This window comes from Staurois parvus, unplaced genomic scaffold (genome assembly GCF_062004578.1).
Source record: "Staurois parvus isolate SC_StPar_1 unplaced genomic scaffold, SC_StPar_1.0 ptg003263l, whole genome shotgun sequence".
In the NCBI taxonomy this organism is placed as follows: Eukaryota; Metazoa; Chordata; class Amphibia; order Anura; family Ranidae; genus Staurois; species Staurois parvus.
This window is the reverse complement of record NW_028321059.1, coordinates 98486-114276: the sequence shown is the minus strand read 5'-3', so window position 1 is coordinate 114276 and position 15791 is coordinate 98486. Positions and strand designations below refer to the sequence as shown.

General features: G+C 47.6%; 1 protein-coding gene across 1 annotated transcript in view; it reads right to left on the bottom strand.

Annotated features, from left to right (window-relative positions):
- Window positions 1-15791, bottom strand: part of LOC149428401 (uncharacterized) — a 96117-nt gene that overhangs the window by 21672 nt on the left and 58654 nt on the right. Inside the window, exons 4-7 of the mRNA XM_089667460.1 lie at window positions 8821-8895; window positions 8182-8316; window positions 1936-2013; window positions 1579-1730 (exon numbers count right to left, since the gene is read on the bottom strand). Of these exons, the coding sequence (XP_089523586.1) occupies window positions 1579-1730; window positions 1936-2013; window positions 8182-8316; window positions 8821-8895 (440 nt within the window). The remainder of the gene's footprint in view (window positions 1-1578; window positions 1731-1935; window positions 2014-8181; window positions 8317-8820; window positions 8896-15791) is intronic.

The following is a 15791-nucleotide window of genomic DNA, read 5'->3' as shown; positions in this document are numbered from 1 at the left end:
CATTAGCAGCATCCATACAAGGAACCCAAGTCATGGAACCAGAAGGGGAGCAGTGCTCCGTTCAGTCATGTCTGGTATCTGTACAATGTCCAGAGAAGATGGTCCAATGTCCTCACCTCTGCTCCTCCACCATTCTAAGTCATGTGACCAGAGGGGGGAGCAGTGCTCCGTTCAGTCATGTCTGGTATCTGTACAATGTCCAGAGAAGATGGTCCAATGTCCTCCCCTCTGCTCCTCCACCATTCTAAGTCATGTGACCAGAGGGGGAGCAGTGCTCCATTCAGTCATGTCTGGTATCAGTACAATATCCAGAGAAGATGGTCCAATGTCCTCCCCTCTGCTCCTCCACCAATCTGAGTCATGGAACCAGAGGGGGAGCAGTGCTCTGTTCAGTTTTTTCTGGTATCAGTACATAGCCCAGAGAAGATGGTCCAATGTCCTCCCCTCTGCTCCTCCACCAATCTGAGTCATGGAACCAGAGGGGGAGCAGTGTTCCTCCTCCACTAATCTGAGTCATGGAACCAGAGGGGGAGCAGTGTTCCTCCTCCACTAATCTGAGTCATGGAACCAGATGGGGAGCAGTGCTCCATTCAGTCATGTCTGGTATCAGGTCCAGAGAAGACAATACGATGTCCTCACCTCTGCTCCTCCACCAATCTGAGTCATTGAACCAGAGGGGGAGCAGTGCCCCGTTCAGTCATGTCCAGTCATGTTTCAGGTCCAGAGAAGATGGTCCAATGTCCTCCCCTCTGCTCCTCCACCAATTGGAGTCATGTGACCAGAGGGGGAGCAGTGCTCCATTCAGTCATGTCTGGTATCAGGTCCAGAGAAGACAATACAATGTCCTCACCTCTGCTCCTCCACCAATCTAAATCATGGAACCAGAGGGGGAGCAGTGCTTTGTTCAGTCATGTCTGGTATCAGGTCCAGAGAAGACAATACGATGTCCTCACCTCTGCTCCTTCACCAAATCTGAGTCATGTGACCAGAGGGGGAGCAGTGCTCCATTCAGTCATGTCTGGTATCAGTACATAATCCAGAGAAGATGGTCAAATGTCCTCACCTCTGCTCCTCCACCAATCTGAGTCATGGAACCAGAGGGGGAACAGTGCTCAATTCAGTCATGTCTGGTATCAGGTCCAGAGAAGATGGTCCAATGTCCTCACCTCTGCTCCTCCACCAATCTAAATCATGGAATCAGAGGGGGAGCAGTGCTCAATTCAGTCATGTCTGGTATCAGGTCCAGAGAAGATGGTCCAATGTCCTCACCTCTGCTCCTCCACCAATCTGAGTCATGGAACCAGAGGGGGAGCAGTGCTCCATTCAGTCATGTCTGGTATCAGGTCCAGAGCAGAGGGTCCAATGTCCTCACCTCTGCTCCTCCACCAATTGAAGTCATGTGACTAGAGGGGGAGCAGTGCTCCATTCGGTCATATCTGGTATCAGGTCTAGAGAAGACAATATGACGTCCTCACCTCTGCTCCTCCACCAATTGAAGTCATGTGACTAGAGGGGGAGCAGTGCTCCATTTGGTCATATCTGGTATCAGGTCTAGAGAAGACAATATGATGTCCTCACCTCTGCTCATCCACCATCCTCTCCTTCTCCTGGATCCGGCGCTCCCTCTCTTCTTCTTCCAGTCTCTCTCTCTCTACTCTCGCTTTCTCCATCGCAATGCGTTCCTCCTGTAACCGCAGACGTTCCTGCTCCTTCCGCCTCTCCTCCTCCTTCTGCAGAGAAAACAGTGAGGTTACAGTAGAGCGGGAGGGCGAGGATGAGAGCGGGCCCCGGGGTCACATGGCTCCTCCGATTATTAATATCTGGCCTCCTGATCTCCGGGATGGTGGGTGATCTCGAGGCATCACGTGACTCCATACATGTCTTCTACACCTGAACAGGACGGTCACGCTACGCCCATTCCTAGCGGAAGCTCACCTCATTCCTCTGCCAGAACGAGTCCCTCATACTGAACTTCATCTCGATGGCCGGGTTGGTTTTGGTGTAATTTGTACCCTAAAAAAGAAAGAGAAGAGAAGGACTTACCCTCCACGAGCAGTGTGTGTACGATGAAGAGGCGGCGGCGAGCTCTCACCAATATGAAGGGGGTGGTGGTGTACTCTCACCAATAGGAAGGGGGTGGCGGCGAGCTCTCACCAATAGGAAGGGGGCGGTGACGAGCTCTCACCAATAGGAAGGGGGCGATGGCGTACTCTCACCAATAGGAAGGGGTTGGCGGCGAGCTCTCACCAAAAGGAAGGGGCGGTGGCGTACTCTCACCAATATGAAGGGGGTGGCGGTGTGCTCTCACCAATAGGAAGGGGGCGGTGGCGTGCTCTCACCAATAGGAAGAGGCGGTGACAAGCTCTCGCCAATAGGAAGGGGGCGGCGAGCTCTCACCAATATGAAGAGGGCGTTGGCGTACTCTTACCAATAGGAAGGGGGCAGTGGTGTGCTCTCACCAATAGGAAGGGGCGGCGGCGAGCTCTCACCAGTAGAAAGGAGCAGTGGCGGTGTGCTTTCACCAGTAGGAAGGGGGCGGAGGTGAGCTCTCACCAATACAAAGGGGTGATGGCGTACTCTCACCAATATTATTATTATTATTATTATTATACAGTATTTATAAAGCGCCAATAGTTCACTCAGCGCTGTACATTACAAAGGGGGACAGAACATGTGACAGAACAATACCAATACAATGCAAAACATGAGGGGATCGAGGGCCCTGCTCTTTCAAGCTTACAATCTAGGAGGGAGGGGATGGTGGTACAGGAGGAGATAGCTGTGGGGGATGGAGTGGTAGGAAGAATGGAGGAGGTCAGCAAGTTAGCAAGGGGTGAGGTAGGCTTCCCTGAAGAGATGGGTTTTCAGGGTGCGCCTAAAGGAGAGGAGAGTAGGTGATAATCTGATGGGTTGGGGCAGGGAGTTCCAGAGGATGTGTGACACCCTGGAGAAGTCCTGGAGGCGGGCATGGGAGGAGGAGACCAGGGAACTAGAGAGAAGGAGGTCTTGTGAGGAGCGGAGTGTGCGTGTTGGGCGGTACTTGGATATTAGGTCAGTGATGTAGTTCGGGGCAGTATGGTGGACAGCTTTGTACGTCAGTGTTAGGATTTTAAATTTGATCCGTTGCGCAATCGGAAGCCAGTGGAGGGATTGGCAGAGGGGGGTGGAGGACACTGAATGGAGGCCAGTGGAGGGATTGGCAGAGGGGGGTGGCGGAAATGGAGCGGTTGGAAAGGTGAATGAGTCTGGCAGCCGTATTCAGGATCAACTGAAGCGGGGATAGCCAGCGGCGAGGCAGGCCAGTGAGGAGGGAGTTGCAGTAGTCGAGTCGTGATATGATGAGGGAGTGGATGAGCTGTTTAGTGGTTTCTGGGGTTAGGAACGTGCGGATTTTGGCGATGTTGCGGAGGTGGAGTCTGCATGAGTTTGTTAAAGATTGGACTTGGGGCTGGAAGGATAGGTTGGAGTCCAGAATGACACCAAGTACTCTGGCCTGCAGAGCGGGTTTGATATTGACGTTGTTGGATGTGATGTAGAAGTCAATGGGGGGTGGGGTTCGGGCTGGGGGGAAGACAAGGAGCTCGGTTTTGGAGAGATTCAGTTTAAGGAAGTGGAGCGACATCCAATCTGATATGTCGCTCAGTAGGTGTGTGATTTGGGCAGAGACCGAAGGGGTGAGGTGGGGGGTTGAGAGATAGATTTGTGTGTCGTCGGCATAGAGGTGGTAGTTGAAGCCGTGAGAGTGTATGAGTTGGCCAAGGGAGGAGGTGTAGATGGAGAAGAGAAGGGGCCCAAGGACAGAGCCTTGAGGGACCCCAACAGAGAGGGGGAGTGAGGGGGAGGTGGTAGCATTATAGGTAACGCTGAAAGAGCGTTGTGACAGGTAGGATGAGAGCCAGGAGAGAGCAGAATCTCTGAGGCCGAGGGAGTGTAGTATTTTGAGGAGGAGGGGGTGGTCAACTGTGTCGAAGGCCGCAGAGAGGTCAAGGAGTAGGAGCACTGAATAGTGGCCATTAGCTTTGGCGGTTAGAAGGTCGTTGGAGAGTTTGAGTAAGGCGGTTTCGGTGGAGTGTAGGGGGCGGAAGCCAGACTGTAGGGGATCGAGGAGGTTGTTGTCGTTGAGGTGAGAGCATAGGCGGGTGTAGACGAGACGCTCGAGGAGTTTAGATGTAAGTGGGAGCAGGGAGATGGGTCTGAGGTTGTTCGGGTCATTGGGGTCCAGGGAGGGCTTTTTAAGTATGGGGGTGATGTGTGCATGCTTCAGTGGGGAGGGGAAAGTGCCGGAGGAGAGGGAGAGATTAAAGATGTGGGTGAGGGAGCGTAGGATGGAGGGGGAGGGAGGTCGTAGGAATTGTGAGGGGATAGGGTCGAGGGGGCAGGTGGTGAGGCGGGCATCAGAGAGGATCTTGGAGACTTCCTCGATGGTAGTAAGGTCAAAGGTGTGGAGTGTTGGGGGAGCTTCAGTATGAGGAATGTAGGGTGGGGTGGGAGTGGAGGTCAGAGCAGTGGTGGGGCCGTGGGAGAGGGGTGATGAGGGGGTAGCCGAGTGAGGGGGAATGGGGTCGGAGGGAGTTTGAGCAGTGACGAAGTCCCTGCGGGTAATGTCGAGGGGGAGGGGGGATGAGGGGGTAGCTGTGTGAGAGGGGACGGGTTGAGAGGGCGTGTGAGTTGCGGAGATGTCCTTGCGAATTGTGTCAATCTTGTTTTTGAAGTGATTGGCAATCTCAAGGGCGGTGAGTGAGGTGCTGGGTGGAGGTGGGGGTGGCGAGAGTAGAGAGTTGAAGGTGGAGAAGAGTCGGCGAGGATTGGAGGAGAGGGCCTTGATGAGGGTCAGGAAGTAGGCTTGTTTGGCTGCGTGGAGGGAGGAGGTGTAGGTGTGGAAGGCAGATTTATAGCAGGTGAAGGCTTGTTGGGTTTTGGTTTTGCGCCATAGTCGCTCCAGGGCACGACTGTGTCGTTTGAGGGTTTTGGTGTGATCAGTCTGCCAGGGCTGGAGCGGTCGGAGTCTGATGTTGCGTGTGGTTAAAGGCGCTAGTGAGTCAAGGGCTGCTGACAGCGCGTTGTTGTAGGCAGTCATAGCCAAGTCGGGGCAGGACAGGGGGAGGATGCTGTCATGGAGTTGATCAGCTGCAGAGTGGAGGGGGGCAGGGTTAAGGTTGCGGAGGTTACGGCTGGTAGTAGTGTGACATTTGGAGGGGTGGGCGTTGGAGGACGAGGAGATAGAGAAGGTGATCAGGTTGTGGTCAGAGAGAGGGAAGGGGGTGTTAGTGAGGTTGTGGGGAGCGCAGCGGTTGGAGAAGACAAGATCAAGGATATTACCGTCGGAGTGGGTGGTGGATTGTATGCACTGTGCGAGTGCAAAGGAGGAGGTTAAGTGGAGGAGACGGGCTGTGTCCGGGTTGTCAAGGTTGACAGGGATGTTGAAATCCCCAAGAATGATGGTGGGTAGCTCAGAGGAGAGGAAGAAGGGTAGCCAGGAGGAGAAGTCATCCATGAAGCGGGGTATGGATCCAGGAGGCCGGTATATCACAGCAATCTTCAGGGGGGTTGGGGAGAATAGTCGGACGCAGTGGGCCTCGAAGGAGGAGAAGGATAGGGAGGGGGGGTTTGGGAGGACTCGGAAGGTGCTCCGCGGTGACAGGAGCAGACCAACCCCACCACCTTTACGACCGTTAGGTCTGGGTGAGTGGGTCCAGGTGAGACCTCCATAGGAGAGTGCAGCAGGGGAGGTAGAGTCAGTGGGCTGGATCCAGGTTTCCGTGATCGCCAGGAGGTTGAGGGAGCGGGAGATAAAGAGGTCGTGGATGGCGGTAAGCTTGTTGCACACCGATCGGGCGTTCAGGAGTGCACATGAAAACGGGGGGGAGATTTTAGGGAGCAGGGGGACAGATACTAGGTTGCGGTAGGACATGGCGGCGGGAGGGTGTTGTGCGGGTGAGGGAGGTGGTGGAGGGCCAGGATTCGGGGAGATGTCTCCCGCGGCTAGGAGGAGGAGAAGGGTGAGAAAGGTGGCATGGGAGCGGGATGTGCAGGAGCGTGAGAAACTCCTAGTGGAGGTGTTGGGGTCAGTGGGAGAGTGGAATAATAGGAGGAGGTGGTGGGTGCCATAGAGGGGCGAAGGAAGCAGTGAGGACACAATATACAAATGTTTAGGAGGAGCAGAGGGATATAGTGAATGGATTTTGGGAATGGAGGAGAGGAAAATGAGAAGGAGTAGAAGAGGCATTGTGGGGGGTGATGAGAGCAGTAGTAGGGAGATGATAGCAATGAGGGGGAGATGTGCAGGTTTTGGGGTGGAGCAGAGGGGTAAAGAAATGAGATTTGGGAACAGAGGATAGTAGTATGAAGAGGAGTGTATTACATAAAGGTACACAGAGTGGGACTCAGGCATGTAAGAGATGTTTCCCAGGGTGTTTGCTTGCAGTCTGTCCAGCAATATGAAGGGGGCGGCGAGCTCTCACCAATATGAAGGGGGCGGAGGTGAGCTCTCACCAATACGAAGGGGTGATGGCGTACTCTCACCAATATGAAGGGGGCGGCGAGCTCTCACCAATAGGAAGAGGGTAGTGGCGTGCTCTCACCAATACGAAGGGGTGATGGCGTACTCTCACCAATATGAAGGGGGCGGCGAGCTCTCACCAATAGGAAGAGGGTAGTGGCGTGCTCTCACCAATAGGAAGGGGGCGGTGGCATGCTCTCACCAATATGAAGAGGCGATGGCGTACTCTCACCAATAGGAAGGGGGCGGTGGCATGCTCTCACCAATAGGAAGGAGTGGTGGCGTGCTCTCACCAATAGGAAGGGGGTGGTAGCGTGCTCTCACCAATGCGAAGGGGCGGCGGCGAGCTCTCACCAGTAGGAAGGGGCGGCGGCGAGCTCTCACCAGTAGGAAGGGGCGGCGGCGAGCTCTCACCAATAGGAAGGGGCGGCGGCGAGCTCTTACCAGTAGGAAGGGGCGGTGGCGTGCTCTCACCAATAGGAAGGGGCGGCGGCGAGCTCTTACCAATACGAAGGGGGCAGTGGTGAGCTCTCACCAATAGGAAGGGGCGGCGGCGAGCTCTCACCAATAGGAAGGGGCGGCGGCGAGCTCTCACCAATAGAAAGGGGCGGCGGCGAGCTCTCACCAATAGGAAGGGGCGGCGGCGAGCTCTCACCAATCGGTTGGACGTGTGCAGTTCAAATCAAAATTTGAATGAAATTGTCATCATTGGGAGATTCGGATGTATCTGAATGTGAAAATTACAATAGTAATGAAATTAACTGAATCCGGAAAAACGAAAAAAAAAAATTGTCTGAAATAACGAATGATCCGAATTGAATTTCAAAACGAAAATCGAGTTAGAATTCGAAAACAAATTTGAAATGTACACATATTGCCGATTCCCTTCAAAGATCGCGTGTATCAGTGTTAGAATCTAGACGTCTGACAAACTTCGAATGCGAAAAGAACAGAATAGACTAAAACAGAATAGAATAGAAAATAAAGGAATAGAATAGAATAGACTAAAACAGGATAGAATAGAAAATAAAGGAATAAAGCATAAAAGCATAGAATAGAATAGACTAAAACAGGACAGAAAATAAAAACGTAGAATTGAATAGAAAGAATATAACTGTCTTCCAAAAATTTGAATTCTGAAAAGAAAAGAAACGAAGAAAAGAGAATAAAACAGAATAGAATAGAAAATAAGGGAATAGAAGAGAAAAGAATAGAACAGCATAAAATAGAATATAACTGTCTTCCAAAATTTTTAATTTTGAAAAGAGAAGGATGAAATAGAATATAAAATAAAAAAATAGAAAGAAAGAAAGAGAATAGAATAGAAACAATATAGCCATTTTCCGAAATTCAAAGTTTGAAAAGGATAGAATACAATAGAATATAAAAGAATAAAACAGAAAAGAATAGAATGGAATCAAAAAAAATTAAATAGAATAGAACATAGCTGTCTTCTGAAATTCGATATTCAAAAAGAATAGAATAGAAAATAAAAGAATAGAATAGAATAGTAAGAATAAAGCCGTCTTCCGAAATCCGAATAGAATAGAGCGGACTGTTCCTGGCAGTGGGTTCGGATGGGTCGGATGGGTCGGATTTGGGAACATTGTAGGGTGACTTACCGTACGGATGGGGAAGGGAAGGACGTGTAATACGGGTGTCAGGCACTGGGTGTCACTCACCACCACCTCGTGGGATGCGGGGATCCTCCGTCTGTGGAAGGAGCGGGCTGGGCGTGGCACTTTGCTGAGGGCCAGGGTGACGGCCTCCTGGGATATGTCCTCCATGCGCTGTGGGCGGAGCATGGCGCTGGCCTCCTGGGTGAGACAATACGGGGACACGGGGTCACTCTCAGGATTTGGGGGAACAATGACACATACAGGTCTATGGTGTCAGCCTCCCGCAATGGGCATTAGTCAGATTTCCTCCCACCAGCCACAATCTGCCTGCACTGCATAGAGAATCATAGACAGCCAGGGATGATATCAATGACCATTGGCCCCGCCTCCCACCGTTATCCACCATTCCCCCCCCCCATCCCCCGGCATCATGTGAAAGAACGCACTCCCGACATCCCTTTAGCCGTGTATGATTTTTGATCTGGAACTCTTTAGCTGTGCAATCTGCTGATCAGTTTCCTGCATTCGAATGATCAGCAGATAGCACAGTCTGTAGCACCCGGTGACCAGCAGGGGGAGCACCACACTCAGCCTTTCTATGGATGCGGATCCCAGGGGGGACTGAGCTCCAGGGAACTGGTCAGGAATGGTGGTGCCCCCTGCTGGGGTGTGAAGATGATGGGGTCACTTCCTGTCACCTACCTTGAAGAACCTGCGGATGGCGGGAAGGTGCTGGGCGCTGATCTCCTTCCGCGGTGCGTCCACGTTTTCACCGACCTGTCAGAGGAGAAGGCGGTCATTTTCCAGAGAACGCCATGATAGGACGTCCAGCATCATCCTGCCCTCTCCTCCCTAACCTGACTGTCCCTGGCCCCGCCCCCTGGATTTCAGTTCTCCCAGTCAGCGTCACATGTGGGTGTTACCTATGCAAATACAGCCTGCCTAGGACCACCCACTCCTCTAGACTGACGCCTACCTATCAAGGCATTTCGATATTTGTATAACTCCTCCCACTGGTTGTATCAGGGCTGAGCTCTCCTGAGGTAGGGAGACTGCGATGTTTTCAGCAAGCCCCTCCCACCAGCCATGATCTGCCAGCATTGCCTAGAGAACCACAGAGACCTAGGGGAGTCTGTTTTCCCCAAAACTGAGCAATTGGGCGACAATCAGACGAGCAGAAAGAAGAAATTCGATTCGTTATTCAAATAATTTTGCTTCGTTTTATTCACTTTCAGATTTGGTTTAGATTCGGTCATTTGTGTCTCCAATTCGATTCGAGTTTTCTGAAATCAGTGGAATGGAGGCCAATCGGCCGTCCAATCAGAATCTATTCTATTCACAATTCTCAATTCGGAAGACGGTCACTCTGTTATATGCTATCCTATTCTCTCCTATTCTAGTCCTTTATTGTCTATTCTGTTCTATAGTATTGTCTATTCTATAGTATTCATTGTCTATTCTGTTCTATAGTATTCATTGTCTATTCTATTCTATAGTATTCATTGTCTATTCTATTCTATAGTATTCATTGTCTATTCTGTTCTATAGTATTCATTCTCTATTCTATTCTATAGTATTCATTGTCTATTCTATTCTATAGTATTGTCTATTCTATTCTATAGTATTCATTGTCTATTCTATTCTATAGTATTCATTGTCTATTCTATTCTATAGTATTGTCTATTCTATTCTATAGTATTCATTGTCTATTCTGTTCTATAGTATTCATTCTCTATTCTATTCTATAGTATTCATTGTCTATTCTGTTCTATAGTATTCATTGTCTATTCTGTTCTATAGTATTCATTGTCTATTCTATTCTATAGTATTCATTGTCTATTCTATTCTATAGTATTCATTGTCTATTCTATTCTATAGTATTCATTGTCTATTCTGTTCTATAGTATTCATTGTCTATTCTATTCTATAGTATTCATTGTCTATTCTGTTCTATAGTATTCATTGTCTATTCTATTCTATAGTATTCATTGTCTATTCTATTCTATAGTATTCATTGTCTATTCTATTCTATAGTATTGTCTATTCTGTTCTATAGTATTCATTGTCTATTCTATTCTATAGTATTCATTGTCTATTCTATTCTATAGTATTGTCTATTCTATTCTATAGTATTGTCTATTCTGTTCTATAGTATTCATTGTCTATTCTGTTCTATAGTATTCATTGTCTATTCTGTTCTATAGTATTCATTGTCTATTCTATTCTATAGTATTGTCTATTCTATTCTATAGTATTGTTTCGAATTTCAGAAGACGGCTCGATTCTATTCTACTCTTTTCTATTCCTTTATTTTTTATTCTATTCATTTCCTATTTTATTATATTCTATTCTTCTTTTCTATAGTTTTTTTCTATTCTATTCCTTTATTTTCTATTTCTCCTGGGACCGGTGCTGGGGGAGCAAAGACGGGATCTCTGGGGGAACTACCAATACTACTACTACCACCACCAGTAGTACAACTACTCCCACTACTGCCGCTACTACTACCAATGATACTGTTATCACTATCACTAATACTAATACTACCTCTATCACTACTAGGAAGACAACTACTACAGCTACAAATACTACAACTACCTCTTCCAGTACTACTGATACTACTATACTACTACTGCTAGGACTGCTACTACGGATACCAAGATACTCCTACATGTACCACTGCTACTACTCCTCCTACATGTACCACTACTACTACATGTACCACTACTACTACTCCTACATGTACCACTACTACTACATGTACCACTACTACTACTCCTACATGTACCACTGCTACTACCACCACTACTTCTATATGTACCACTACTACTACTACTACTACTACTCCTACATGTACCACTACTACTACTCCTACATGTACCACTACTACTACTACTCCTACATGTACCACTGCTACTACTACTCCTACATGTACCACTACTACTACATGTACCACTACTACTACTCCTACATGTACCACTGCTACTACTACTCCTACATGTACCACTACTACTACTCCTACATGTACCACTACTACTACTCCTACATGTACCACTGCTACTACTACTCCTACATGTACCACTACTACTACATGTACCACTACTACTACTCCTACATGTACCACTGCTACTACTACTCCTACATGTACCACTACTACAACTCCTACATGTACCACCAATACTACTACATGTAGCACTACTACTACTCCTACATGTACCACTACTACTACTACTCCTACATGTACCACTGCTACTACTACTCCTACATGTACCACTACTACTACATGTACCACTACTACTACTCCTACATGTACCACTGCTACTACTACTCCTACATGTACCACTACTACTACTCCTACATGTACCACCACTACTACTACATGTACCACTACTACTACTCCTACATGTACCACTACTACTACTACTCCTACATGTACCACTGCTACTACTACTCCTACATGTACCACTACTACTACTACTCCTACATGTACCACTACTACTACTACTCCTACATGTACCACCACTACTACTACATGTACCACTACTACTCCTACATGTACCACTACTACTACTACTCCTACATGTACCACTACTACTACTACTCCTACATGTACCACCACTACTACTACATGTACCACTACTACTACTCCTACATGTACCACTGCTACTACTACTCCTACATGTACCACTACTACTACTACTCCTACATGTACCACTACTACTACTACTCCTACATGTACCACTACTACTACTACATGTACCACTACTACTACTACTCCTACATGTACCACCACTACTACTACATGTACCACTACTACTATCCCTACATGTACCACTGCTGCTACTACTACTCCTACATGTACCACTACTACTACTACTCCTACATGTACCACTACTACTACTACTCCTACTACATGTACCACTACTACTACCACTACTCCTACATGTACCACTACTACTACTACTCCTACATGTACCACTACTACTACTACATGTACCACTACTACTACTACTCCTACATGTACCACTACTACTACTACTCCTACATGTACCACTACTACTACTACTCCTACATGTACCACTACTACTACTACTACTCCTACATGTACCACTACTACTACTCCTACATGTACCACTACTACTACTACTACTCCTACATGTACCACTACTACTACTACTCCTACTACATGTACCACTACTACTACTACTACTACTCCTACATGTACCACCACTACTACTACTACTACTCCTACATGTACCACTACTACTACTACTCCTACATGTACCACTACTACTACTACTCCTACTACATGTACCACTACTACTACTACTACTACTACTCCTACATGTACCACTACTACTACTCCTACATGTACCACTACTAATACTACTACTCCTACATGTACCACTACTACTACTCCTACATGTACCACTACTACTACCACTACTACTACATGTACCACTACTACTACTACTACTACTCCTACATGTACCACTGCTACTACTACTACTCCTACATGTACCACTACTACTACTACTCCTACATGTACCACTGCTACTACCACTACTCCTACATGTACCACTACTACTACCACTACTACTACATGTACCACTGCTACTACTACTCCTACATGTACCACCACTACTACTACTCCTACATGTACCACTACTACTACTACTCCTACATGTACCACTACTACTACTACTCCTACATGTACCACTGCTACTACTACTCCTCCTACATGTACCACCACTACTACTACTACTACTCCTACATGTACCACTACTACTACTACTCCTACATTATCACTGCTACTACTACTCCTCCTACATGTACCACTACTACTACTACTACTACTCCTACATGTACCACTACTACCACTACTACTACTCCTACATGTACCACTACTACTACCACTCCTACATGTATCACTACTACTATCACTACTCCTACATGTACCACTACTACTACTACTACATGTACCACTACTACTACCACTCCTACATGTACCACTACTACTATCACTACTCCTACATGTACCACTACTACTACCACTACTCCTACATGTACCACTGCTACTACTCCTACATGTACCACTACTACTACATGTACCACTACTAATACCACTCCTACATGTACCACTACTACTACCACTACTCCTACATGTACCACTGCTACTACTACTACTACTCCTACATGTACCACTGCTACTACCACCACTACTTCTACATGTACCACTGCTACTACTACTACTCCTACATGTACCACTACTGCTACATGTACCACTACTACTACTACCACTACTCCTACATGTACCACTGCTACTACTACTACTCCTACATGTACCACTGCTACTACCACTACTCCTACATGTACCACTGCTACTACTACTCCTCCTACATGTACCACTGCTACTACTACTCCTCCTACATGTACCACTGCTACTACCACTACTCCTACATGTACCACTGCTACTACCACTACTCCTACATGTACCACTGCTACTACCACCACTACTTCTACATGTACCACTGCTACTACCACTACTCCTACATGTACCACTACTACTACCACTACTCCTACATGTACCACTGCTACTACTACTACTACTCCTACATGTACCACTGCTACTACCACCACTACTTCTATATGTACCACTGCTACTACTATTACTCCTACATGTACCACTACTACTACATGTACCACTACTACTACCACTACTCCTACATGTAACACTGCTACTACTACTACTACTCCTACATGTACCACTGCTACTACCACCACTACTTCTACATGTACCACTGCTACTACCACTACTCCTACATGTACCACTGCTACTATATGTACCACTACTAATACCACTCCTACATGTACCACTACTACTACCACTACTCCTACATGTACCACTGCTACTACTACTACTCCTACATGTACCACTACTACTACATGTACCACTACTACTACCACTCCTACATGTACCACTACTACCACTACTCCTACATGTACCACTGCTATTACTACTCCTACATGTACCTCTGCTACTACCACCACTACTTCTACATGTACCACTGCTACTACTACCACTACTCCTACATGTACCACTGCTACTACTACTCCTCCTACATGTACCACTGCTACTACCACTACTCCTACATGTACCACTGCTACTACTACTCCTCCTACATGTACCACTGCTACTACCACTACTCCTACATGTACCACTGCTACTACCACTACTCCTACATGTACCACTGCTACTACCACCACCACTACTTCTACATGTACCACTACTACTACCACTACTCCTACATGTACCACTGCTACTACTACCACTACTCCTACATGTACCACTGCTGCTACTACTACCACAACTTCTACATGTACCACTGCTACTACCACCACTACTCCTACATGTACCACTACTACTCCTCCTCCTCCTACATGTACCACTACTACTTCCACTACTACTACATGTACCACTGCTACTACCACCACTACTTCTACATGTACCACTGCTACCACCACTACTCCTACATGTACCACTGCTACTACTACTACATGTACCACTGCTACTACTCCTACATGTACCACTGCTACTACTCCTACATGTACCACTGCTACTACTCCTACATGTACCACTGCTACTACTACCACTACTCCTACATGTACCACTGCTACTACTACTACATGTACCACCACTACTACTACCACTACATCTACATGTACCACTGCTACTACCACCACTACTTCTACATGTACCACTGCTACTACCACCACTACTCCTACATGTACCACTACTACTACTCCTACATGTACCACTGATACTACTCCTACATGTACCACTGCTACTACTCCTACATGTACCACTGCTACTACTACCACTACTCCTACATGTACCACTGCTACTACTACTCCTACATGTACCACTGCTACTACTACTACTACTCCTACATTTACCACTACTACTACCACTACTCCTACATGTACCACTGCTACTACTACTACTACTCCTACATTTACCACTACTACTACCACTCCTACATGTACCACTGCTACTACTACTACATGTACCACTACTACTACCAGTACTCCTACATGTACCACTACTACTACTCCTCCTCCTACATGTACCACTACTACTACCGCCACTACTCCTACATGTACCACTACTACTACCACCACTACTCCTACATGTACCACTACTACTACCACTACTCCTACATGTACCACTGCTACTACCACCACTACTTCTACATGTACCACTGCTACTACCACCACTACTTTTACATGTACCACTGCTACTACCACCACTACTCCTACATGTACCACTACTACTACTCCTCCTCCTACATCTACCACTTCTACTACTACTCCTACATGTACCACTACTACTCCTACATCTACCACTTCTACTACTCCTACATGTACCACTGCTACTACTACCACTACTCCTACATGTACCACTACTACTACTCCTACATGTACCACTACTACTACCACCACTACTCCTACATGTACCACTACTACTACTCCCAGTGATACCAGAGCACCAGTCCCATGCCCCCTGTGTCGGGTATCCCGCCCCCCCACCAGTCCCATGCCCCCTGTGTCGGGTATCCCGCCCCCCCACCAGTCCCATGCCCCCTGTGTCGGGTATCATGCCCCCCCACCAG